Raw genomic sequence first — 26,081 nt, 5'->3', positions numbered from 1 at the left:
TCAAGATAAACAACAAAAAAAAAATTCCCCACTTCTTCATATTTAACAAGGAATTGGTTGTCCACTCTAAGATAAGCTTGAGTTTGTAAACAACTTGATTGGTTGAAGGAAATTTCATTTCAGTGGTAGTGGCTGAGGTATATACACCCTTTCCTTCATATACATACATGCACACATTCTCTTCTCCACCTTTTCCTCTTACCTCGTTTTTGTCTTTTTTAATGAAAGCACTTCTTTCCCTCCTTGAAACCTCGATGGGTGCACTTGTGTGTGTGTGTGTGTGTGATACTGCTAGTGTGCACCTCCAAATCCCAACCCTGTATGTTTCTGTTTATGTGTGTATTTTTAGGAAAATGTGTGTGTGTGTGTAGGTGGTTATTTTGTTGCTACACACACACACACACACACACACTCACACATGCATATACTAACATTTTGGTAATGGAGGGTCTTAAAATTACACTCACTTGCAGAGCGCTCCTAACTCTGGCAACTTCATCTCATAATATGTCTATTTAGGTCAACTATATTTTCTCAGTGCTTCCTTAATTTATTTTTCTGTTGTTCTTTTCCTCTCAAGAAGAAATGTTTTGTCAATTTAACTTCTTATACATACATGTGTGGTGTGGGTATCTATGTGTGTGTGTGTGTGTGTATTCATCACTCTCTCTCTCTCTCTCTCTCTCTCTCTCTGTATACCATGAAACGGGGTTACTTTGAACAGAGGACTGCATTGTGCTCCAGTGTCTGTTCTACTGCTGGATGCCCTTTTTATTGCACCAGCACTCAGCAATGTGGTACTGTGCACTTCTTTTCCAGCCACTGGCACGAGTGAGGTCGCACAACAGGGTTCGAAAGCATCAGTAGGTGTTCTAAGGGTTAAAAACTGTGACAAGCTTTTGATGAATGAAAAATCAGTTGTTTGACTGAGAACATAAATCAGTTGTTTGTTTGTTTGTTTTTTGTAATACAAATAATGTAGAGAGTGTATAATAAAATAGATTACATCAAAAGAAAGAAGATGAAAGAATAATTGCTAAAAAGAAACAACCAAAGAACAAGAGTTTTTCTTAAGTGGTTCAAAGGCCAACTTGAATCTAATTAACAACCAAAGAAAATCCAGAAGATTGATGGTTAAAGAGCAGGTGCTAGAGATAAACTTACTGCCTACCTGAATGAATTCATCATCATCGTCATTGAATAGGTCGGATGGAGTTTATTGAGGCAGATTTTTTATGACTGGATGCCGTTGTCACCAGCCCTCACCTGCTTTCAAATGAGTTAATATTTACATCCATGTCCAGACATATTTTTACCAAATATTCGGAATGAATGACACTGCTTGTATGACAATGACACTCGTTTACAACAATTACATCATGTGATATCAAGTCAAGGAGAAACAACCGCAGACACATGCACATTCACACCCATATATGATGGGCTTCTTTCAGCTTTTGTCTACTTATAAGGCTATTGTAGAAGACGCCTTACATGTCAAGCTGTGTGCTTAAATGGTCTGCTTCTCAACCACACTGTCTTGAGTTCAGTCCCCAGCACACCTGTCTCTTTTGGACCTTTTTATCTTTTTTGTTTTTGCCGGCTTAACAAAAGGATGAAGACAACCCACCCCCACGTTACTTTTCTCTTTGTAGGGCCTCTGTAATTTATGAAGCAAAAAAAAAAAAAGAAAAAGAACAAAGAGCCTGAAGAAATGCCCCTAAGCATTTTGTCAGACACATGAATGGTTCTACCAGAGTGCTGCCATTGTCGCTGTACTACTATTACTACTACTACTACTGCTAATAATAATAATAATAACAACAACAGTAACTTGAAGGGTATTCCCTTGTATTTTTGATATTCCCAAATTTCCTGAGTAATTCTTAGAACATGACATTAATCATAATTTTAATGATAGCAAAAATGACTGATAAATTCTATTGCAATTGTGCTGTAATTGGTGGCGCCATAAACAGCTGCAATTATCAGCCTGCTCCTTCAGTCATCCATCCTAAAGCACTGATGGGTAGAAAACAATTTTTTTGACAGTTTACAAGAAAATTATTTCCCTGAACCTTAATGGTGTTTCTTTTGCATTTGTATTCAATATCTTATTTATATATGTGTGTATTTTTTTGTTCAGCCATCAGTTGAGAAAAATATCCTAGGGCTGCCATCTGCTTAGAAGACTAATAGATAAGTCAGTGCTAATATAATGCAAGGAATAAAACATTGGAAAATATTAGCTCAGTGGTGATGATGATGGGATCACAAGTTCCCTCATTCACCATTCACCCTTGTCATGAATGGTCTTATGGAATTTTGTCAATGCTGCTATGGTAGCTGTTTGTGTTAATGAATGAAAATATGTCTTTTGGCTGCGTGAAGAAGTAACTGAACAGCACCTGCAAACATTTAGCAGAAGAATTAATTGCTGTGCATGAAGATAAATTATGCTGGCCATTTAACAGTTAACAAAACAATAATTACAGACAAGGCGAGAAGGGAAAACTGTGCCACATTTGAAGAAGTTGCTTCTGAGACATGGTGTGAATGTTTAGTTCAGGCTGTCCTGGAACCTGGAGTGGTCTGCATAAATGTCTGGAACCGTTGGATGGCGAGAATAGAGGCACATGTTGCTCAGGTGCCTCAGCAGTCTACTTAAGTAAAAGGTGAAATGTGTGAATGGGTCAGTTGCTCCCAATGCTCAGCAAAGAGTGTTGGCACCAAAATCAGCTTTATTACAGGGTACAGGAAGAAGATTCTAGAAGATGTGACGGCTTCACACCAATCAACTACTTAATAGACTGATCAAGTGAAACTATTGTCTGACTGGTCACCTGACAGGTTTCAGATTGTCACTACACCCTTTTGCTACCCAATTTCTGTTGAAATACTCTGCTTTCATGGAAGACTGGAAATGAGTTCAGTGTGTGTGTGTGCATGTGTGCTTACTTTGACCTCACATAGTAGTTGTCAATGAGCAGCACTGTCATATATGCAGTGTCCCTCATTTCCAGTCTTCTGTGAAATATCCCCTCTTTTGGAAACCGGTGACAGTTGGCAACAAGAATGACATCTGGCCATAGAAAATCTGTCTCAACAAATTCCAAATGCAAGCTTGGAAAAGAGGATGGTACATGATGATGTGTGTGTCTCCTTCTCTTGATGTCACATGATAGTAGTTGTAAATGATTGTCACCATCATACAAGCAGCGTCATTCATTTGCTATATTCCACAAAAACATGTCTGGCCATGGGGAAATATTACCTTCCTTGGAAACAGGTGAGAGCTGGCAACAAGAAGTGCATCTGGTCATTGAAAATCTACCTGAATAAACCCTGTCCAACCCAGGCAAGCATGGAAAAGGGGACATTAAAATGATGACAAATTTCTTCGGGTAGGACTGAAGAATTTACCACCCACGTCTTACCCATCAATCTTTTGAATTTTCTTTGATTGTTAATTACATTCAAAAGGCCCTTTGTACTCCTTGTTTATGAGATCCATTATTCTCTTGTTTCAGCCATCATAAATCATTAATCTTTATTCTTTTGACGTAACCTATTTTATCATGTGTCGCTCTTCACTTTTGTCTGAACAAATAAACTTTATTTATATTCCACAATCAGACAGGTCTCCTTCTGTTATCTAGAGCATTGTTGTTAAGACTATCATGTTTTGAACCTGATAACAATTATTGATGCTTCAGATGCTGTGAAGAAGAAGACATAAAACTTTGTAAAGTTGGACACGTTCTTATGACTTCTTTCAACATTATTACACATGCACTTCAGCCGGGTAATTCATAACTGTGTGTGTGAATATATATATATATATATATATATATGTATATATATATATATATATATATATATATATATAGGACAAGTCAATCTCTTGCTACACTGCGTTTTACCTGTAGCTTTCACCTGAAGACCCTTAGCACCCACAGGTTAAACTCAGAGTAGCAAGAAATTGACTCAACCAAAATAAAAGATATTATTTATCTCTTCTATGATATTAAGTACATATTTTTCATAGTCAAAACTACACACACATGTTTGCTTAAGAAGCATGCTTCTCAACCATGTGGCATGAGTGCTTTTACATGGTACCAATATGAGTGCTTTTTAGATAGCACCAGCCTAGGACTCTTTCAGGCCAATCCTCTTCAGAAACGGTGTTGGCCTTTACCCCTTCTGCTGAGATATCTCGATCCATATTCATCTCTTTCATGAGGCTCCATATCTTGAGATTGGCCCCTAACTACTTCATCCCATGTCTCCCTGTGTCCCCCCCTTCTGCAGGTCCCATTCATTTTAAGGGATCAGCATTTGATATAGCTGTCCTTATTCATATGCATCGCAGATGTATGTGTGTATATATGTGTGTGTGTGTGTGTGTGTGTGTGTGTGTGTGTGTATGAAACTCAAACTAGCATACCGTAGCACATCTCAGCCAATAGATTATATTTCATCATTAAAATACTATTATGGCAAATAGTATACAGAATGTATAGGATTCTTTCGATAGCAACATGCCACTAGGATAGGATGGGCATGAGAAGGATATGTGTGAATGTGTATGAATATTTATCTATATGTGTGTATATAATGGACATCAAATGATTATATATATGTGTGTGTGTGTGTATGTATATATATATATATATATATATATATATAGGTATTTGTATTTATGTATAGGTATATATGCATGTCTGTATATGTATACGTAAATTAATACACCTAGCTGGTGATTGAAGTATAATCTAACTATGATAGTATGTAAAATAACACTAATGGCTAATCATCTAATCTTTATGGTGTTAGTCAATATAAAAAATCTATTTTTAGTTTTGATGTCAAAATATTTCATCATATTCTGGTGCTTTGTAAGTAATTTAAAAAAGAAAATACTGTTTAACTATTTTGTAACCATATTTCAGTTAAAATATATTGTTTCTTTCAATTAAGTTTAAGAATGATGAAAAATATAAAAAATCTTTGTCATTATTGAATTGGTGTAAAGGGGTGAGTTGGCAGTATTGTTAGCTCTATCGGCTAAAATGCTTTGTGGTCTTTCATCCATCTCTCCGTTCTCGGTTCAAATTCAGCTGAGGTCAACTTTGTCTTTTATCTTTTTGGGGGTCAGTGAAATAGTCAAGTGCTGGGGTTCATGTAATCAATTTCACTTTTCCTTCCAAAGAAAAAAAACTGTGCCAAAATTTGAAAACAAATTCACATGGAATTTTGGTGGAAGATTTGAATTTAGATCCCTTTTAAACTGGAAATCTGTATCATAAAAGGAAGGGCAGTTTCAAAAGAACTAAGAAAGGCATTGCCTGCCATTTCAAACAACTACTTAACCATTTTGTTACCATATTTCTGTGCAGATACTGCCCCTGTTTTATGTTTTAATTAATTTTGAAAATAAGAAGAATTTAATAAAATAACTGTCATTATTGAACTGGTGTTTGGAACATAAATTAACATGAAAATTTTTTTTTAGCCTGGTACTACTAAGGTATGGGGATGTAAACAAACCAACACTGTCATAATGCCCCCACCATCTTTTTTAATAATTTGTTGCTTTTCTATACACAAACCAAGAAGGTATCTTGCAGAACAGTCATTATTTTAACGAGATACCTCTTGTAACCACCTGAAGAGACACATATATAGTGATCGGGGTTTCATTTCTTGGACCAAGCAGTGCGTTGTTTTCTTGAGCGAAACACTTCATTTCACATTGCTCCACTCAGCTCTAACTGAGTGACCCTGCAATGGGCTATCCTCCTGACCAGAGGGAATGTTGATCTGCTCGCTTGGTTAATGGGGTGGTATCGTTCGAAAGCTAAAACGATGCAAAATGCATTGTGATCAGCGACGTAGAAGTCTGGTTGATTATGTGATAGTTTGTTTAGCCCTAGGTTAGGCTTGATCAAGTAGGCATCATCAAAGCTATTCTAACTGTGATTCAGTCGTTCTGTTCCTTTTGTATAACTACATTGTCTTTTTCTTTACTCTGACAGTCAGGTGTCATTGGAGGAAGATTTGGGTGCTATTTGTGGTATGGTTCATCATATTTTTCTTCATATAGTCTGAAATAATTTGAGGGGAAGTTGGCTGTTATTTCCTGCAGGTGGAGATCTTTTTTTTTTTTTATAGTCAAGAATAGTTTTAAGGAGATTTGGCTGCTGTTTATAGTGGGTGTGTTTGGTTTTTTTTTTTTTAATTCTTTAACAGTGAGTTGTGATTTGAGGGAGATTTCACTGCTATTTATAGAAGGTCTTTAAGTTTTATTATTATTATTATTATCTATAAACGATGATGATGATGATTTATGGTGCAGCTGTTAACACATCCGAAACTCATAAAGGCAGAGAATTTAGAGAAACGTTAACCACCAGACTGAAATAGCCAATGTACTGCACTCATTAGCACCCTCCGCCATCACCACCACCACCTAGAAATATGATGGGCCACCTCCAACATTGCCACCACCATTGCCACTGCCACCACCACCACAATTACCACTGCTGACACCACCACCACCACCACCATCATCATCCTTATCACCATGATGGGCCACCACCGGTGACAGTAAACATAAATTTACACAGGATATATTAATTGTTGTTTTTGGAACTATAGAGGAACATTCCTGATAGAAAGATAATATTTGTGGCTTTTTATTAGAATCTCTAATAAAAGGTCTTTTAGTAAATTCTGATAAGATTATCAGGACAAAGTATTCCAATAATTATTTAGGTTTTCTTTGAGTGCTTGCTCTTTTTTTTTTTCTTTTTCTTTTATTTAGTTGGTTTGTTGTTATACTTTCTGTTTGCCCTCCTGGCAGAACCATTACCGGACAAAATGCTCTGTGGCATTTCTTCCAACTTTGTTCTGAGTTCAATCTCCACCAAAGTTGACTTTGCCTTGGAGCCAGTGCTCAAGCATGGCCACAGGCCAATAACTCAAACAAGATAAATGATCTTTTGCTAGATTTGGAGAGATGTATATGTGTATCATCATCATCATCGTTTAACGTCCGCTTTCCATGCTAGCATGGGTTGGACGATTTGACTGAGGACTGGTGAAACCGGATGGCAACACCAGGCTCCAATCTAAATTTGGCAGAGTTTCTACAGCTGGATGCCCTTCCTAATGCCAACCACTCAGAGAGTATAGTAGGTGCTTTTACGTGTCACCTGCACGAAGGCCAGTCAGGTGATACTGGCAACGGCCACGCTCGAAATGGTGTCTTTTATGTGCCACCCACACAAGCCAGTCCAGGGGCACTGGCAACGATCTCGCTCGAAAATCCTACGAAGGCCAGTCAGGCGGTACTGGCAACGGCCTCGCTCAAAATGGTGCATCTTATGTGCCACCCGCACAAGAGCCAGTCCAGGGGCACTGGCAACAATCTTACTTGGCTTGCCGGGTCTTCTCACGCACAGCACATTTCCAAAGGTCTCGGTCAGTAGTCATCGCCTCGGTGAGGCCCATATGTGTGTGTATGTGTATATATACATGTATATATGTATATATATTTATATGTGTGTGTGTGTGTGTGTATTTATATTATAGAGTTCAAATTTACAAGAAACAAAAGACAAAGACATTGATGTTTCAAGCCTATGCTCTTGTCTTTTATCTGTTGTGTGTGTGTGTGGGTATGTATCAGGCCATTCCATAAGCTCTGTCTGAATTTTGAATAAAGAAAACAAGTGAGCAGATGTGTGTGTTGTCTTTCTGTTTGTCCCCTGCCACTGCTCTACAGTCAGTGTAGGTTTGTTTATATCCCTGTAACTGAGTGCTTTGACAAAAGAGACCAGCAGAAGAGATGCCGAACTTAAAAAAAAAGCAAAAAGTGTACTAGGTCAGTTTGTTTGACTAAAACCTTTCAGCATGGTGCTCCAGCATGGCTGCAGTCCAATGATTGAAATGTGTGAAATTGAGAAGATAATCACCATTGTTACCTTCATTGTTTTCGTGCCATCCTGGGTTGAACAAGATTCTCAAATATAAAGAATAGAAGAGAATATTTTGATATTACAATCTATTGTTGGCCAGCCTAGAATTCAACAGCAGATACAAAGCAAAACTTATTATTTACTTGGATGAAACAGTTTAAACTGTAAATTCTTTTTGATATTTTCATATGAATATTCTTTGTATTAGCAATTATTCACTTATTTAACAAAATGTAAATGCATGTATATGTATAGAAAGGAGAAAGAGAAAGAGATATGTCTTTGTGCATGGGTACATATGTGAGTTTGTGTGTGTTTACACATATGTATAAATACATGCAGATATATAAAAATCAAACCAATTTAAATAAATAAATCTATTGTATTTCTCCATTTCCTTTAATATTTGTATACATAGTGTCTGTAAATATGTGTGCATGCATGTATAATTACATTTATGTATATGCATATTATATGTATATAGATTTATATATATAGATGTGTGTGTGTGTGTGTAAGAAGAGAGAGAATGTGTGTATGTGTGTCACATATAATAGTTACTTCTGTAGATAACAAAGCATCCCCTGGAGAGAAACTAGTTCTCTCTCTCTCTCTCTCTCTGCAGAGACCAATTAAAGTATTAATATAACAGCTGACTATCAACAAGCACTACTTTATATTACATTTGATTTGTTGCAGGGGCAACTCTCTGTCTCCATATGTGCACACACACACACACACACACTCTTACATTCCCTCACACTATTTAACTCACTCACTCTCACACACATTTACCCTCTCACTTGCACATACCCCTTTTCACTTGCATACGCATGCACCCTCTCACTCATTCATTCATCTCCCTCTCATTCATTGTCTCACTCTCACTCATTCTCTCTCCCACTCACTCACTCACCCTCTCACTCACTTGCCCACAAACACACTTCCAGCTGATGAATTCTTTCAATATTCTTCAATTTCTCCCTTTATTAACCAAGTCAGACCCCACAAACACAATCAACGTTTTGTCCAATATTGTGAAAACAAACAAAAAATAAAATGTAAAAATTAAATTCGGTTTCTTTGACTGTTTTCGGCACCATTATTATTAGTATTATTAGTGTTGTCTTGTGATTTCCTGAGTTATTGACCTTTTTAGGGTCAATAAAAGCACTGAGGTTAATTTAATCGACTAACCCCCTTCCCCAAACTTTCTGGCCATGTGCTTACTGTAAAAAGGGTCATTGAAGTAGCAAGGTAGCAGAACCTTTGCTGCATTGTGCATATTTCTTCTGGCTTTATGGTGTTCTTGAGTTCAAATTTCGCTGATGTCAGTTTTGCGTTTCATCCTTTCAGAGGCAGTAAAATACAACCAGTTGCATAAGGTACCAAATAAGGTACCAGTTGAGCACTGGGATTGTTGTAATTGAGCACCCCTCCCCTTCCTTTTGAAATTGTTGGCCTTGTGTGAAAATTAGAAAGAGTAATTATTATATTTCGAAGTTGACCTAATACTTTTCCTGAAAGTTTACCAGGTCAAGTTTTGTGTCCCCCCCCCTCACTCACGAACAATGCTAATTCATGAGTGGGAGATAAAAATGTGTTATCAGTTTATGAGTGAGAGCATGAGTGTAATTATGTGTGGTTGTGCATATCTGAGTGTGTATTAATTTCCCCCAGTTTATATAATATTATATATGCAGTGAGAGAAAGAGATAGAAAAAATATATACAATCAAAAGAGGGAAACAATTGTCCTACTCCTTCTTACACACACACACACACTCTCCTCTGCTCTCTCTCTTTCTATCTATCTATCTACACACACACACATGAGTGATTGGACAAATGAATGAAAGTGGTACCTCCCCCACCTCGACACATTTGGTAGGAGTTAAATGCCTGAGGATCTAAGTTTGTTCTACAAGCCTACAAAACTTTAAGTTGAATGAGTTGAGTGAAGTTTACTAAATATATATATATGTGTGTGTGTATATATATATATATATATATATATATATATATATATAAATACACACACACACACATACACATATGTTATATATAAATGAAGGATGTTAGCTAGACAAGTCAACAGTGTCTGTTGATTAAGTAGTGCCAGTTTTTAAGGTTGAAAGGAGAATGTGTGGGATATATATCTAATTGGTTGTGTGTGTGTGTGTGCGCTTGTGAGGATGCAGGGTACTGGTCTCTAATGTGTGTATGTGGTGCTCATTTCGTGTGTCTGTGTGTTACTAAATGTTTGCAAACTAATGTGGCGGCAGCAGCCATCAAGAAACACAACACAATTGTCCTCATCTTCTACTATTTCCTCTTGTCAGGCCTATTAATGCTTGATATATCCTGTTCTCTCTCTCTTTCTCTCTCTCTCTCTCTCTCTCTCTGCACGTGTGTGTGTGTATATATATATATATATATATATATATATATATACATACTCTCTACATGTAGCTACCCCCCCCCCCCCACGCACAAACACAAACCTGGCCCACTCTATCCTGTTCTATTCTTTATTGTCTTCATGGATGTTTTCTAACAAGTCAAAATATTCCATTCTGTTTAGAGAGACAGGCCGGATAATTAGAGAAAGGGAAACAGACAGACAGACAGACATATAATGAAAAAGTGAGAGAGGAAGACACAAACGTTGACACACAGACAGACAAATAATTAAACAGCGAGACAAACAGACAGACAGTGATAGAGTGAGAGTTTGCATATCAATTTATGTTTGCTGTATTTTAATTGTATTTCTTTTAACAGTTTAAAGCATCAGGTGTTGAACCCTAGGCCAGCCTGAAACAACCATCCCTGTGATCAAAGTCAATTCAGATACATCCATGCTCATCTCTTAAGAAATAGTGTACCTAGGGCTACATTATCCAACATGTGCTCTCAGCTTTTTCGTTTTGCTCTTTTTTTATCTAATACATTGGACAGGGGTTTCTCAAGATGTCATATTTATCCCATGAATGGGGCCATGGCATTATTTCGGTAAATCATGGAACTTCAGTAATACTTAAACAAGACTTCCAGTAATCTTTCAATTAAAATATCTTATGTTAATAGGTGGAGGCATGTCTGTGTGGTAGAAGTTTGTTTCTCAACCTGCATGGTTCTAGGCTCAGTCCCACTGCATGGCACCTTGGGCAAGTGTCCTCTACTATAGCCCTGACATGACCAAAGCCTTGTGAGTGGATTTGGTAGGCAGAAACTGGAAGAAGACTATATTGTGTGTTTGGGTGCATGTGCCATTTTGTCTGTTTTTGTACCCCCACCCCACCCAACGACCTCGTAAGAACTGGTGTTGATATGTTTACATCCTCCTCCCATTAATTATTATAACTCAATACACACACACACACACACAAAAGAAAAAAGTGATTAAAAAGCCAGGTAAATACTTTTTTAAGCATTCCATAGGAGACGAACTTGGCCAACCAAATTGACCATTGAAAGTACACTTGAAGTGTCGGGTGACATGATGTGCTTGAGAAGACCTGTTGAGTCAAGTGAAATTGAAATTGTAGTTGTGGCTAGTGCCACCTGACTGGCACCCATGCTGGTGGCATGTAATAGGCACCATTCAAGCGTGGGTCAATGCTTATGCCACCTGACTGGCTCTTCATGCTGGTGGCACGTAAAAAGCACCATGCAAACATGGTCGATGCCTGTGACATGTAGAAGACACCCACTACACTCTTGGCATAAGGAAGGGCATCCAGCTGTAGAAACCTTGCCAGATCAGATTGGAGCCTGGTGTAGCCTACTGGCTTACCAGTCCTCAGTCATCTGGCCAACCCATGCCAGCATGGAAAGTGGAAGTTAAAAGATGACGATGATATATATATATATATATATATCTATATATATGTATGTGTGTGTATTATTATTTTTATACATTCACATGAAATATCATTTCTCTTAACATGAGTCCAATCTCTAAAGGCAAGCACACAGGCAAAGCAAGCATATTAATGCAGACTTTAACTCAGTAATGACACTTAACAAAAGCTAATTCACTTTCTCTCTGCATTTCAATTATATTTTATTATTTAATATTGAGGTGCCTGACTCCAAGCACATGTGATTTATAGCATTATGCGTCTGTTTATGTATATATATATATATATATATATATATATATATATATAAATAATTAAGGTACTCAGAAACCTGGATGTTTGTACATTTACAGATTTTTATTAATGTCACATATTAAATGAAGCGCTTTTCACCTAGTCGTGTAGGTTTTTCAAATTGTTTTTGTATATTTATATATGTTTGTTTATACATATATTGTTTATATATATATATATATATATATATATATATATATATATATATATATATTGAAGCTGAAAGGCAATAGAAATTATGCCTGTCTAACTTCAAAATAGTAGACATTACATGAAGTATGCACTAATGTCCATATATTAAATAAGAATTTTTGAAATGTTTTTGGAAATTATTTTTTTAATATTTAATAATTAATATTAATAGATTTTGTCTGCGTGATTTTTCTCTATTTTTTCCTACTCAGACAAGTCAGTGATGTGTGTGTGTATATGTATGTTTGTATATATGTGTACCTGTGTGTATGTATATATGTATGTATGTGTGTGTATATATATGTTTGAACCTGTGTCTATGTATATATATGTATGTGTGTACATGTTTGTACATATCTATGTGTATATACATGTGTCTATGTATGCAGGTATATCTGTGTGTATATGTATATACACACACATAAACATGGGTAGTACACTTTTAGCTCATCTCAGCAAAATATTTCTCTACTGGGAGTGCGCAATAACTCAACAAGTAATCAGGGCTATGACTTTTATGTCTATGAGAATTAAACAAATGAGAAGAATGAACCACACAAAGAATATCTGGAATATTTATCACAAGTTTTATATAAACCTATGTACGCGCTTGTATGTACATGTGAATGTATATTATCATTCATCATCATTTAGTGTGTTTGTGGGTGTGTGTAGCTATGTGTTTGTATATATGGCTGTATATATATTTGTATATGTGTGTGTAAATCTATGTATGTGTTCGTATATATGTCTATGTATAGTTGTCTGTATGTGAGTGTAAATTTGTTGTGTTTTAGCACTACGTAGTTTGCAAAACCACAATTATTAAATATATTTTAAGCTGCCAAAGTCATAAATATTAAGAACTAATTCAGTAACATTTATCAACGTAGTTAACCATGGTATCAAATATTTGTTTATATGGATATGTAAATGTATATTAGTATACCCATGCTGTCAAAAATGGTCTTCTAAAAGAAATAAGCTGAAACTTGTTTTAATAACTGCATTGTCTTCTTTATCTCTTCTTCCTATTTATTATGCTTCAGCAGGACAACAAAGAAATACATCTGTATGAATACTCAATAAACTTCATGAAAGACCAGAAAAGCATTAATCTCCATCTAATTAGTTATAAACATATCAGGATACTTTGACAATCTTACAATTTAAATTAATATTTTTTTTTCCTATTAAAACTCTTTGATTAAAAGTCAAATCATTATTGACAATTTCAAATTTTTTTCTTTTCTTTTTATATCTAAAATAAATGAATTCTATAAAAGATGAATATCATTAAAGTGATGTCAGCTTGAATTGATTCCAAGACACAATCTTTTCTTTTAGCCACCTGCACAGGAGTCAGTCCAGTGTTTTGTTCACATGCCACCGGCACAAGTGCCAGTCATCGAGTTTGGTTCAGTTTCGATCTCACTTGCCCCAACAGGTCTTTGCAAGCTGAGTTTAGTGTCCAATCTCAGCTTGCGACGAGTATATATAAAAAAGAAAGAACAGGATAGTCATGGCTGGAACACCTTTGATCTATGGTTTGATGCCTCAGGACTAACCTGACTGAACTGGAGCTAAATAGCAACATCCCTGCCACCAGCACTAGTAACTGGTTTCCCATTCTCAGCAGAGTGAATCAGCAGAGCTTCTATTTGAAACACATGTCTTCTACCTCTCAGTCGTATTTAAATACTCAGAAAGTAAATGCAAGCGAATCCAATTTCTTGCTGAACATCTTTCATTGTTGTGGCAGTCATAGGAAGCAAATTGAGAAGCAGTTCGTTTTAGTAATTAATATATCAACTCTATCTCTCTCTCTCTGTTCTTGTTTAATTAATCACACACACACACACACACGTACATGCGCTTCAGCTGGATGGTTTTAAGTTCTTTATTTTGTGGGAAGGACACATGGTGTTATTTTGTGGGAAGGACACATGGTGTTATGTTGCAGCCTTTACTTTTTAATTGATTGTTTCCGGAAGAGTGGAGGTGTGGGAGGGTGGGGTATTTTCTAACGTGTCTGGTTTAGATTTACAAATTAGAACTGAAGCTCTTACTACTACCGTGGCTATTACGGCCACTACTACTATTACTGCTACCACAGTTGCTGCTACTACTGCTACTACATTTCTGTTAAAACTGCTATTACTACTGCTATTAAGACGGCTACTGTTGGTATTCTTGTTGTCACCCAGAGTCAACAGATGATTAAATTCTGCCAAGGCTACTCTCTTGGCAGACTCATTTGGAGCCTCAGACCACATGCTTCATGATAATACCCTTCCTGACTCATATCAACTCACAGGGTCAGTTTCCTGTTTTCCATCATGCATATATTTCTCACCCTGGTTGGAATACCATTCTGTCCAGGAAATACTCATTTTTGTCAGCTGTGTGGCCTGGTGCAACATGAAATGAAGTATTTTGTTCAAGAACACAACACATCGTCCAGTCCAGCAATCAGCACTGCAATCTAACAACCATGAGTCCTACCCTCTAATCACTAAACTACGTGCCTCCACATGCTTGGTGATATTTTTTGGGATTTCTATGTTCCTAAGATCAAATTCCATTGAGGTCAACTCTGCTACCAATAAAATATAGCAGGCATCAAGTAGTGGAAGTCGATGATGTCAACTTAACACTGTCCCCTCAAAATTGCAGGACTTGAGCCTAAATTGGAAGCCATTATCTGACTGGTCCTCGTGCCGGTAGCACGTAAAAGCACCCACTACACTCTAGGAGTGGTTGGCATTAGGAAGGGCATCCAGCTGTAAAAACCTTGCAAGATCAGATTGGAGCCTTTCATAGAAAGCCATGCCAAAGCAGACATTAGAGCACAATACCATCCTTGGGCCCATTGGATCCTGTCAAACCATCCAACCCATGCCAGCATGGAATATGGACATTAAATGATGATACACACACACACAGAATGTGCATTTCTTAACGGGTTGTTTTTGTTATTGTCTTTGTCTTGTCTGCATTTGTAAGAAGTTCACCAAACAAAACTTGTTGCAATATATACTTAAATTTCACCAAACTACAAACACCCACTTCACAGAGCTTGTTGCAGAATCTATTTAAATATTCTTTTTTTTTCCTCTTTAGTATGTTTTGTTTTTAATAACATTTATTTTAAATGAAACACAAGAGGTGACTTTTTTTTTTATACCTTTTAAATTAATTGTTTTATCTTTACATTTTTATACAAATACTTATTTACATTTGAATAAATTTTCTAATGTGCACAAAGCTTTATAAACAACGACTGCCAGATTATATCTCTTCACTAAAAGCGCTCATGTTGTACATAACTAGTCCATTATCTCTATTTCCAAAAATACTCAAGTTACTATTATTATCATCATCATCATCATCATCATCATCATTAAAGGCAGTGAGCTGGCAGAATTGTTACTACAAAATGCTCAATAGCATTTCATCTGTCTTTACATTCTGAGTTCAAATTCTGCCGAGGTCGACTTTGCCTTTCATCCTTTTGGGGTCAATTAAATAAGCAGAAGTTACACACTGAGGTCAATGTAATCAACTTACTCTCTTTGTTTGTCCTTGTTTGTCCCCTCTATGTTTAGCCCCCTGTGGGCATTAAAGAAATAAATAATTAGAGCAACAAGGAAATTTGCTTCATGTTCTGGGTTGAAACCCTGCCTGGGTCATGCTTGCACCTCTGCAAGCTTAAACTGCAGAAGTTTATTGGAGTATAAAGCTTTTATAAATCATATATTAGCACTTGCATCTACTCTAATAGATTCTTCAGATTTTCATATATATATATATATACACACACATACACACACACACATGACAGGCTTCTTTTAGTTTCCATTTACCATATTTATGCACAAGGCATTGGTCAACCCAGGGCTGTAGTAGAAGATATTTCCAGTTATGTTCAATATAAAATTGCACTTCCTCATTTCAAGCATACTTTCTGCTCAAAGACTAATTAATATTCATAGAATATTATGGATTTCTGTTTTGTTTTGATCCAATGAATCTTGTAATTAAGATTTGAAATCACAACCCCCGCTCCCTCTTCAAAGACAAAAAACAAAAGCAAAAACCACGAATGATGTTAAGTGGTGAATTGACAGAGTAGTAAGAGCACTGGGTAATAATTCCTGGTGGTATTTCCACACTTTGGGTTCAAATCCTGCCAACATGCATCTTTGCAATGTTGATTAATAATCGTTTAGCCTTCAAGTTACTCTGTCAATGTCAAAACCTAATTTATTCCCTTTGTTTTTAATTAGTCCTGCATTATCTCAGAGCTTTGAGATGTTCATGATGTGATTGTATATTTTTAGAATGACATTGTAGGGTAGGTATGAAAGGCCAGATATGGCTAAAGGGTTAAATAACCAGTCAAGTACAGGATTTTATTCTTTCTTTCTGTCTTTCTTCAGTTCTTCCTCTTCTTCCTTCTTTTTCTACTTCTTTTTCCTTCTTCACTTTTTCTGTTGGTATTCTTTTTCTTCTTTTCCTTTTTTCTGATTTCTTCCTCTCCTTTTTCTTTTCCTTTTTTTCTGATTTTTTTCTTTTTCTTTCTCTCATATTTTCAAAGCAACAACAAAAACAGGGTCCCTAGACTATCATCCTTCCCTTTTTATTGCTTCCAACCAACTTCATATCAAATGGTTTCACTAAATGAAACTATTCAGACTGATTCTGGTTTTAGATTGCTTCTTCTACAGAACTGAATAATATTTTTAACAGCCTCAACAAGATAACATAATATTTTTAACAGCCTCAACAAGATAACATCACTCAAAAGTTGATTAGAGTTTTGCACATTTTTTTTCTCCCCCCCCCCCCCATTTTAGCTTATATTTATCATTGCTGTATTTGTATTTATATGCTAATTTAGTTTTTATCAATAGAAAAAAAAAGCATATAATGAATAAAACCACACAATCCTGTTGTTCATTATAGGTGGATTTTCTACAGCCAGATGCCCTTCCTCTCATTAATCCTCAACTGTTCCCAAGCAAAGTTATTGTTCCCCATTGATAAACATGCTTTGATAAAAGATTGGAAATGAATGACACCACTTTTATGATGATGACATTCACAGCTAATGTGTGATGCCAAGGCAAAGAGATGGAGACAGTAATATACCCATGTATATATACATATATTCATGGGTATGTTACATATACATATTATATACACAGCAGGCTTTATTCAGTTTTTATCTGCAAAACACACACGGCTTTGGTTGATCCAGGTCTATAATAGATGACACTTGCCCAGGGTGTCACACAATGGGATTGAACCCAAACCCATGTGGTTCTTACCATACAGCCATGCCTGCAGCTATATCAACCCTGTATTGTAGATGTAAATAGTAAAACAACATTTCATCTTCAAAAAATGTGGTTAATAGTCTGGAAACCATTACAATTTTATAATCCGACACTCTAATGGCTTTCTATCTATAAAAGATGAGAGTGGAGTTCAACAGATCAGAATCCCATTATTATTACATTTTAGTACCCCCACTCCCCTTTACATCCTCCCTTATCTAATTTCTGACCTACCTTATCTGTCCATCTAGATCTAGTCCCAAACTCTCTCTCTCTCTCCTATCTACTTAATTATCAACACTGTGCTACTTTATCCACTTATGTATTATGTAGTTCATGTGTTCAGTATTTTTTATTAACTTAGTAATTAGTGTGTGTGTATTATCATCATCATCATTATTTAATGTCTGCTTTCCATGCTGGTATGGGTTGGACAGTGTGACAGAAGTTGGCTTGGCAGAAGACTGCACCGTGCTTTGTCGTGTGTTTTGGCATGGCTCTTATGGCTGGATGCCCTTCCTGACACCAACCACTCTACAGAGTGAACTGAGTGCTTTTTCTGTGGCACAAGTGCAGGCGAGGTCAATATAGATAACATAACTGCAATTCTGTTGGTTACGATGAGTGTTCTAGTTGATCCAATCAATGGAACAGCCTGCTTGTGAAATTAATGTGCAAGTGGCTTAAAGTTTGAAGATAAATGATTAATTCAAAATATGTATAAAAGAGCATTACACTTGACAATAATTTGGACGCTAAACTTGGATATGTTTTGGCCAAAATTTGTCCCAGGTCATGTCTAATTTAATAGCACCACCTGATAGGATCTGTTAAGTCATTTTTAACCAGTTAACGTTCAGATTATCCTGCCAAATTTAACGCTTATTTATTAATATTGTTTTGAATTAACCATGCGTTATGTCTTAGCTTTGAGAATTTGATGATGTAACTATTAATTGTTACAACGTCATTGTAAGGTTGGTGTGAGAGGTCAGATTTGGCTGGTTTGAATAGAAAACAGAATATTTTGGCCGGTTTAAATGCTAAAGAGTTCAGTTGAGTTTTGTGTTGTGATGGCGTAAACAAGTAGGGAGTTATTGCTGACTGAGATGTATAGGTGGCTTGTCTGGTGTCCAGGTATTGTTTGAAGGTGAGGGAGTCTTTTTCTTCTTTGATTTGTTTTGGGATAATGTTAAATAGAGCAGGGCCTATTGAGGGAAACTTATTGTGTTGCAGTAATATTTTAAGTAAAAAAAAACAATTCAGGTTCAGTTATATAACAGCCATATATTCAAATCTTCCTACTTGTGTGTCTGGGCAAGGCACCTTGTTCTGCTTGCTCCAGTTTGCCCGAGTGAACAAAAATACAGACATCACTCCTTATTCTATCATTAAGCAGTGAGTTGGGGAATATTTGGATGAGCATTCAGCTGTAAAAAAAACCTTTTGCTTTAACAAAAAGAACCCTCCCCCTCCCATTGCACTCCTGCAAGCAAGCATGGGAAAATGGCTGTTTATATTATGCTGTAGTCTGTTATACACGGTTTCAATAATGCTCCCTTTCATTTATTGTGTTGCATGTGGGTGTAGGAGAGCAGCACATGATGACCAAATCACTGGGGCATGTCCCGTCACTGAAAACATACTGGATCCATGAAGTCACTCGAGCATATCCACTTCAATGAACTTATATTGAATTTGTCATCATCATCATCATCATCATTTAACGCCCCTTTTTTTTCCATAAGGGCATGGATTACATAGTTCAACATAAGAGTGCTGAGCCAGAGAGCTGTACCATGCTCCAGCCTCTGCTTTGGTATGGGTTTTCTACAGCTGGATGCCCTTCCTAACACCAACCACTTTACAGAATGCACTGGGTGCTTTCTATATGGCACCAGGGCGGGTGTGGTCACAAAGTATTTACAAGACAAGATCCCTTGAGGAAGGTGGCTTTGATAGGAATGGGTGGCAAGCTACATGGGCACCAAATATCAGGCTATATGAATGGTGAGTGCTGAGCTACATGCATGAAAATGTCAGGCCACATGGGTGGTGTGTTACAAGTCTCTCAAAATCGGTAAGAATTAATTAGTATGGAAGCTACTTTATGTATTTATTTCTATTTCTTTATACAATATATATATTCATTTTATATGCTGGTCACTGATAAAATTTAAAAAAAAAGTTTTAGCCTCTATTATATATATGTGTGTGTGTGTGTGTGTGCTCCAGCATGACCACAGCTGCATGGCTGAAACGAGTAAAAGAGTTAATACACACACACTCACACTCACTTTTCTTTTCTTTTTTGTTTTGAAGCCATGTGGTTATCACCATGTCAAGTTGTGAATAATTTCATTTTACGACCAATTGCAAAAATAATTTCAAAAATTTATTATATATTTTGAGGAAGGCAAAGTAATTTTTTAATAACAATTTTCTCCAACAGCAACATTTTCCCATGGAATACACAGTTCAGAAGAGCAAAAAAATAAAATAAAATGCTTTTTTTTTTTAAATTTTAAAATGGAACATATGTTATTTTAATATGATTAAGAAAACAAGGCCGTTGGAAGACGGATGAGTGACAAGTGGTTTACTGCGAGATGTCTTGAAGTCTTAGGTTCAAATTCCACTGGGTAGGGTCAGGGATGGGATGGGTGTCAACTTTGCCTTTTTTATTTCTTTCTCCAGAGATTGATAAAATATTTGTCCCTTCATCTTTTGTGGCCCTTGTAGCTATACAAGCTGACAGAATTGTTCACATGCAAAGTAGACTGATAGAATCAGTACCAGACTACAATCCATATATTGATTTTATTCAACAGAAGGGCAGTGAGCTGGCAGAAATGCTTAGCGGTATTTCACCCATTGCTACGTTCTGAGTTCAAATTCCACCAAGGTTGACTTTACCTTTCATCCTTTCAGGGTCGATAAAATTAGTACCAGTTATGCACTGGTGTCAATGTAATCGACTTAATCTCTTCCCTCAAAATTTGAATTCCTTGTGCTTCCAGTAAAAAGGATTTTTTATTCAACAGAAAAAACTTGATTCTGAAAGTTTCGTTTTGTTTTCGTCTGATTTTGAAATTATTACTTTTTTGTTTTTGTTTATCTTTCTAGTGCTCTGGATCCCGATGCTATCTGCAAAGGCTGTGCATTTAAAGACAGCAATGGAACCTTCCAAAAACCAGTTTGGAAAAATGCTCAGAATGGGAAAACCTTCTACCCCTCATATAATATCTCCCCTGGACATTACACGTGAGTTGGAACTTATCACAAACATATTTTGTTGTTGTTTGGGGTTTGTTTTTTTATTTATGAAGTCCGATCAAAAAATATCGGGGGACTGGTGTTATAAAAAGAAAACTATCCGACATGTATCAATTCCACATTCAACCTCCTTTGAACCAATCCCCTTCTGAAGCCACAGATACGCTGTCCAGCATTGTTTCCCTGCAACTCCTTTGACTGGAACAAGTAAAAAAAGGGATATGTAGTTCAAATATCCAGGTATACATATATATGTTACAGACACATTATAGACAGGAATTACCTAGAAGAAGAGAGATCGTTTTTCTGCATCTGTTGATCAACTTTGACTCTGTAGTGTGTGTACACAAGTGTGCATAAATGCATAGATATGCATACATGTACTTGCACACATAAATATGTGTGTGTGTGTGGGTGCATGCATATATACACACACACACACACATGTGTACATAGATATATGTGCACATACACATGCATATATGTTTATATACATCTGTGTGTGTATGTGGATATGTATGTATGTATGTATGTGTGTATATATATATATATATATATATATATATATATATATATATGAGAATAAGAGCACATATGTCACGAGAATGTCCCACTTTATTATCTATTTTGTGTGTGTACATGTGTATAAAACATATATATATATATCTTGATGCATACTCACACACACACACACACACACACACACACACACACATTCCAATAGGCAGATATATGGAACCTATTGAAAGCCTCTGCTTTATACCAACCACAAAATCCTGACAAAAAGCAGTTTGTTTTTTTGTGGATATTTCAAATTGCTTCGACCAGCACTAGTGTGGAGAACAAGAGCATATTTATTACCCATGCATCGTATAGATAGTGGGTTTACTTTTGATAAATTTAGTGTCTATAATAATACCAACCTTTAAAACAAATAACTAGTTTCTTGTATAAATTTCTTCTCTCTCTCTCTCTCTCTCTCTCTCAAATTCTTGGTAAACTCCTCAGTAAGCAACAACCAATAATAATTGAATGGGCTGTTTGTTGGTACTCAGAGAATAAGCTATTTATTAATCTTGCTTGCTTTATATATATACATATATACATACACACACACTATATTTGCTGCTATAAAAGGCATACTGGCATATTAGATACAACCCAATGTTTTTAATGCATTAAACATGTAATATAGGATCCAACTTTGCATATAGAACCTAGGATGATCTTTTTGTGACACTTTTAAGGAGAAAAAGTGTGTCTTATATGTCACTAAATATGTCGAAACCATAATGATATCTGTGGGGCAGCTGATGATGGAGATGTGTTGGATTGTGTTGGTGTGGCTGTTTTTGTATATGTGGAATAGTATTATAACACATCCTTTTGATATATATAATGATAAAGTGGCTAGCAAACAGGCAAAATATATATTAAAAGTCAGGGTACAAAGTGTACCGGTTTGCTAGAAAGAAGAGTTAAGACTCTCCAAAACCATGTATCTCTCACTGTATGTAAACACAGACATAGAGAATGTAGCAAATACATTTAGAAAAATGGTCATCTCCATTTGTAAAACTACAAAGAGAAAGGTTTGCTTGGAAACAGGTGAGGGTTGGTGACTGGAAGGCCATTCAGACATAGAAAATCGGCCTCATTAAATTCCGTTTAACCCATTCACAAACACTGAGGAAGTGGAAGTGAAATGATTGTGATGATAATATCCCTCCACCCTACAAGACATTTACACATCAATGTTCCAATGTAAGAACTTTATTATTCAATAATTATTTTGTGTTTCCTTTTCAGACCAGTCATGGTTTCTAGTCAACATTTCCAAGACACGGCTGAAGCTTCGATTAAATCGAAGCGTGTAATCCAGCCGATGAGATGGGGTCTTGTTCCTTCTTGGCACAAAGGCAACCCTAATGGCATCCCTTACCAAACCAATAACTGTAAGTCTGAGACTATGTTGGAAAAGAAGATGTTTAAGGTTCCTTTGGAAAAGGGCAGACGATGTGTTGTTCTCGCTGAAGGGTATGTCCTGTCATGTTGCTTTTCTTTTTTTTTGGTTTTTCTTTCATTTTGTCCAATCTATGCAATCTTGGAACAAAAAATGGATGTCACAATGATGACGACAATGACTGTACGGGTTTTCTTCACATTTTTGCCTCTACCCTTTCCCCACCCTGGCCAGACAAGTAATAAACAACACCACAGAAAGAAAGGAAGAAAAGAAAACTGAAAACTATTTGGAAAAGAACAATAAACAGAGATTTGTGAGAAAAGTTTATTTTTATGGTTCAGAATAGTAAAGGGATTTTGCTGTATTTATATATGTTTATATATATATATTTGCTGTATATATATGTTTATATTTATATATATATATATATTCATACATACTTTTATACATACGTGTGTGTGAGCAATCTTTCATACATATATGCATACATCCACACCATGTACATAAATACACACATGTATGTGCATATGTATATACACACACACACATAGCTTCTTGGGCTACATCTAGGTCAGACAAACATATTTATGTTTATTCTTCCTTTGAATAAATTTCCTTCAAGTCATTAAATTGTAACCTTCACCACCGTTACTACTACTACTACTACTACTGCTGCTGCTGCTGCTGCATGACACCAGTGGTATCTCCCTCCACACTTTAACTATTTCTAATACATGTTAGATGTTTATTTTGTAACAATCATTTGTTTTAGTTTTTTTGCTGTTTAACACTTTGATTGTGAAGCTCAGTGTTTTATCTGGACAGGAAAAGGCTTCATACATCTTGAGATAATGTTGAGGGGGATCACAGTGGTGGTGGTGGTGGTGGTGGTGGTAGTGGCAGTTGTTTCTATTATAAGGAGCAGAGGGCCTGAAATTTGGTGAGGGGGCTAGTCATCAATGCTGAAAGGATGAAAGGCAAAGTCGACCTTGACAGAATTTGAACTCAGAAAATGAAGATAGATACATGAAAGGCTATTTAACAGTTTGTCCATCATGCTCTCACGATCTTGTTAGGAAACGAACAACAGAATACTGAAGTCCCTACCCCAAAACAACTCAGATAAATATATCTACCCCACGCTGAAGGAGGTCGCAACCTGACACAGACAGAGAACTACCCATGAAAGAACAACAGTTAGAAAAATACTTAGAGACGAAAAGTAGAACACTTTATTGTTTATAATAACAGGGAAAAAAGCAAATGGAGTGGGGGGTTCTCTATGCAGGAAAAAACAACAAAATACAAAACAGAAACAAACTATGCTGATATACTGATCTCGGATGACACTGTATACCCTTCCCATCCATTATAAATAGACCAGTAGCCGGTAGTCAAGAGAGGGTCAAGGGTCGAAGAGTTGAGAGTTGGCTGTTCTAGTCCGTGTCTTGTGGAGCTATCAGTGATAGTAAGACATGTTAGTGTATTCCATGTGACCCATGCAAGCATTGGAAAGTGGACGTTAAATCAAAAATCATGACGATGACAGCAATGTTTGTATTTTGTGAATTTGTTCCTCCGCTTTTGATACCAAACTGTCTGAGACCCCCTCTGGTTTTATGATATAAACTCACCGTTTCCAAGAGATCTAAATCAAAACCGTTCATCAAAATTTCATGTTAAATTTATGTTCCAAACAGCAAACGAATAACAAAGGTATTTCACTTTATTACTTTCGAAGAATAAATTAAGAGTTGTTTATGTGTCTTTCAATAGAAATACGGTAACGAAAAAGGTTGAATCACTTCCTGAAAAATCTAGAAATAAAATGTCATATGAATGACACACATTGGTTTAAAACCAGGTGGACTTAGCACTTTTGTTTCTGTTGAAATATATTGCCTGTGTTTCACTTACCTTTCAAAATAATAAAGAATTCCTTAAAGTAACTTGGTTGTTAGGAAGATGGTATTTGGAACTTAACACCAAAGTTTACAGGGAGTTTGTATCCTAGAACCCAGAGGTAGTCTTGGGCAGGTTAGCATTCGGAATTAAGGGTTCCTTCAGTTAACCCCTGCTCTGTTGCAAACATTTAAATTAGATCCCTTGATTTGTAGATAACTTGATTGGCTACTGTACCACTTCCAACAGTACTACCCCTCAAGACATCATCCTCATTTAATGGCCATTGTCCATACTGGCATGGGTTGGACAGTTTGGCAGCATCCTACAAACTAGTGTACTGTGTTGAGCTCTATTGTCTGTTTTAACATGTTTTTCTTTTCTTTTTATGGCTAGATGCCCTTCCTGAAGCCATCCAAGACAGTTTCTTTTCACTCTTTCACATATCTTCACCATCTTCAGAAGTTCTAATTATTAGTGCTGCCTTTATTTCTCTGTCTAAACCATAAAAAAACATTTTGTTCTGTTCTTTCTCTTTAAATACACATTGAGAGATCACAGCAACGGGATTACAGACATGTGACTAGAATGGCACAGGAAAGAATTACAAGATAAATTCTCCAAGCCTAGCCAACCAGCAAGAGACCTAGGGGCAGAGCAAGAACCAAACAGTTGGATAATATCCATTGTCTCCACTGGTCACGCTTGGAAACCTAGCTGGAAAGTGTAATGAGGGTCGCTTCTGATAGGACCCTATCATAGAGGTGCTTGAGGCCTCTGACCCCACAACACTCTCAGGAATAGTGAGCAGAGAGAGATCGATGGATGGATGGATAAATACAATAATAATTGTTGTCGTATAAAAAAGATTCATTGTCAAATTCACATTTAGTGTTCATTGTCCAGTTTTAACCAGATTCATTTTCTTTGTTCTATTAAATCTGGAGTTTTCACATGAAAGCAAAATATCAACAAAAAACAAAAACATTATCTTCACCTAAAATTCCCAACAGAAAACACAGAAGCAATGATTGTCCGCTTCATTAACTGGTAGAGACACAGATAAACTGAAGTTAATCTCTCTCTCTCTCTGTTTACACACACACACACATATATATGTCTCTATCACATTTGGTAAATGAGCTGGAAATGTATATTTTGTTATTTTATTTATTTATTTATCTATCTTTCCTGGCTGAACGCTGTGTTTTCTGATTCTGGATTGGACTGCTGCCATTGAACTTTTCCAAGTTTAGCAC

The 26,081-nt window shown here is 36.4% G+C and overlaps 1 protein-coding gene across 6 annotated transcripts in view; it reads left to right on the top strand.

Annotated features, from left to right (window-relative positions):
* Window positions 1-26,081, top strand: part of LOC106867288 (abasic site processing protein HMCES) — a 64,712-nt gene that overhangs the window by 19,867 nt on the left and 18,764 nt on the right. For all 6 annotated transcript variants that reach the window (XM_089339205.1, XM_089339208.1, XM_089339206.1 and 3 more), the window contains 2 exons: window positions 20,805-20,942; window positions 22,764-22,991. In XM_089339205.1, coding sequence (XP_089195331.1) covers window positions 20,805-20,942; window positions 22,764-22,991 — 366 coding nt within the window. The remainder of the gene's footprint in view (window positions 1-20,804; window positions 20,943-22,763; window positions 22,992-26,081) is intronic.

The sequence above is a fragment of the Octopus bimaculoides genome, chromosome 21 (assembly GCF_046866305.1).
Source record: "Octopus bimaculoides isolate indiv1 chromosome 21, ASM4686630v1, whole genome shotgun sequence".
NCBI classification, from domain to species: domain Eukaryota; kingdom Metazoa; phylum Mollusca; class Cephalopoda; order Octopoda; family Octopodidae; genus Octopus; species Octopus bimaculoides.
The sequence above is the reverse complement of the archived record's forward strand: the minus strand, read 5'-3'. Positions and strand labels throughout refer to the sequence as shown.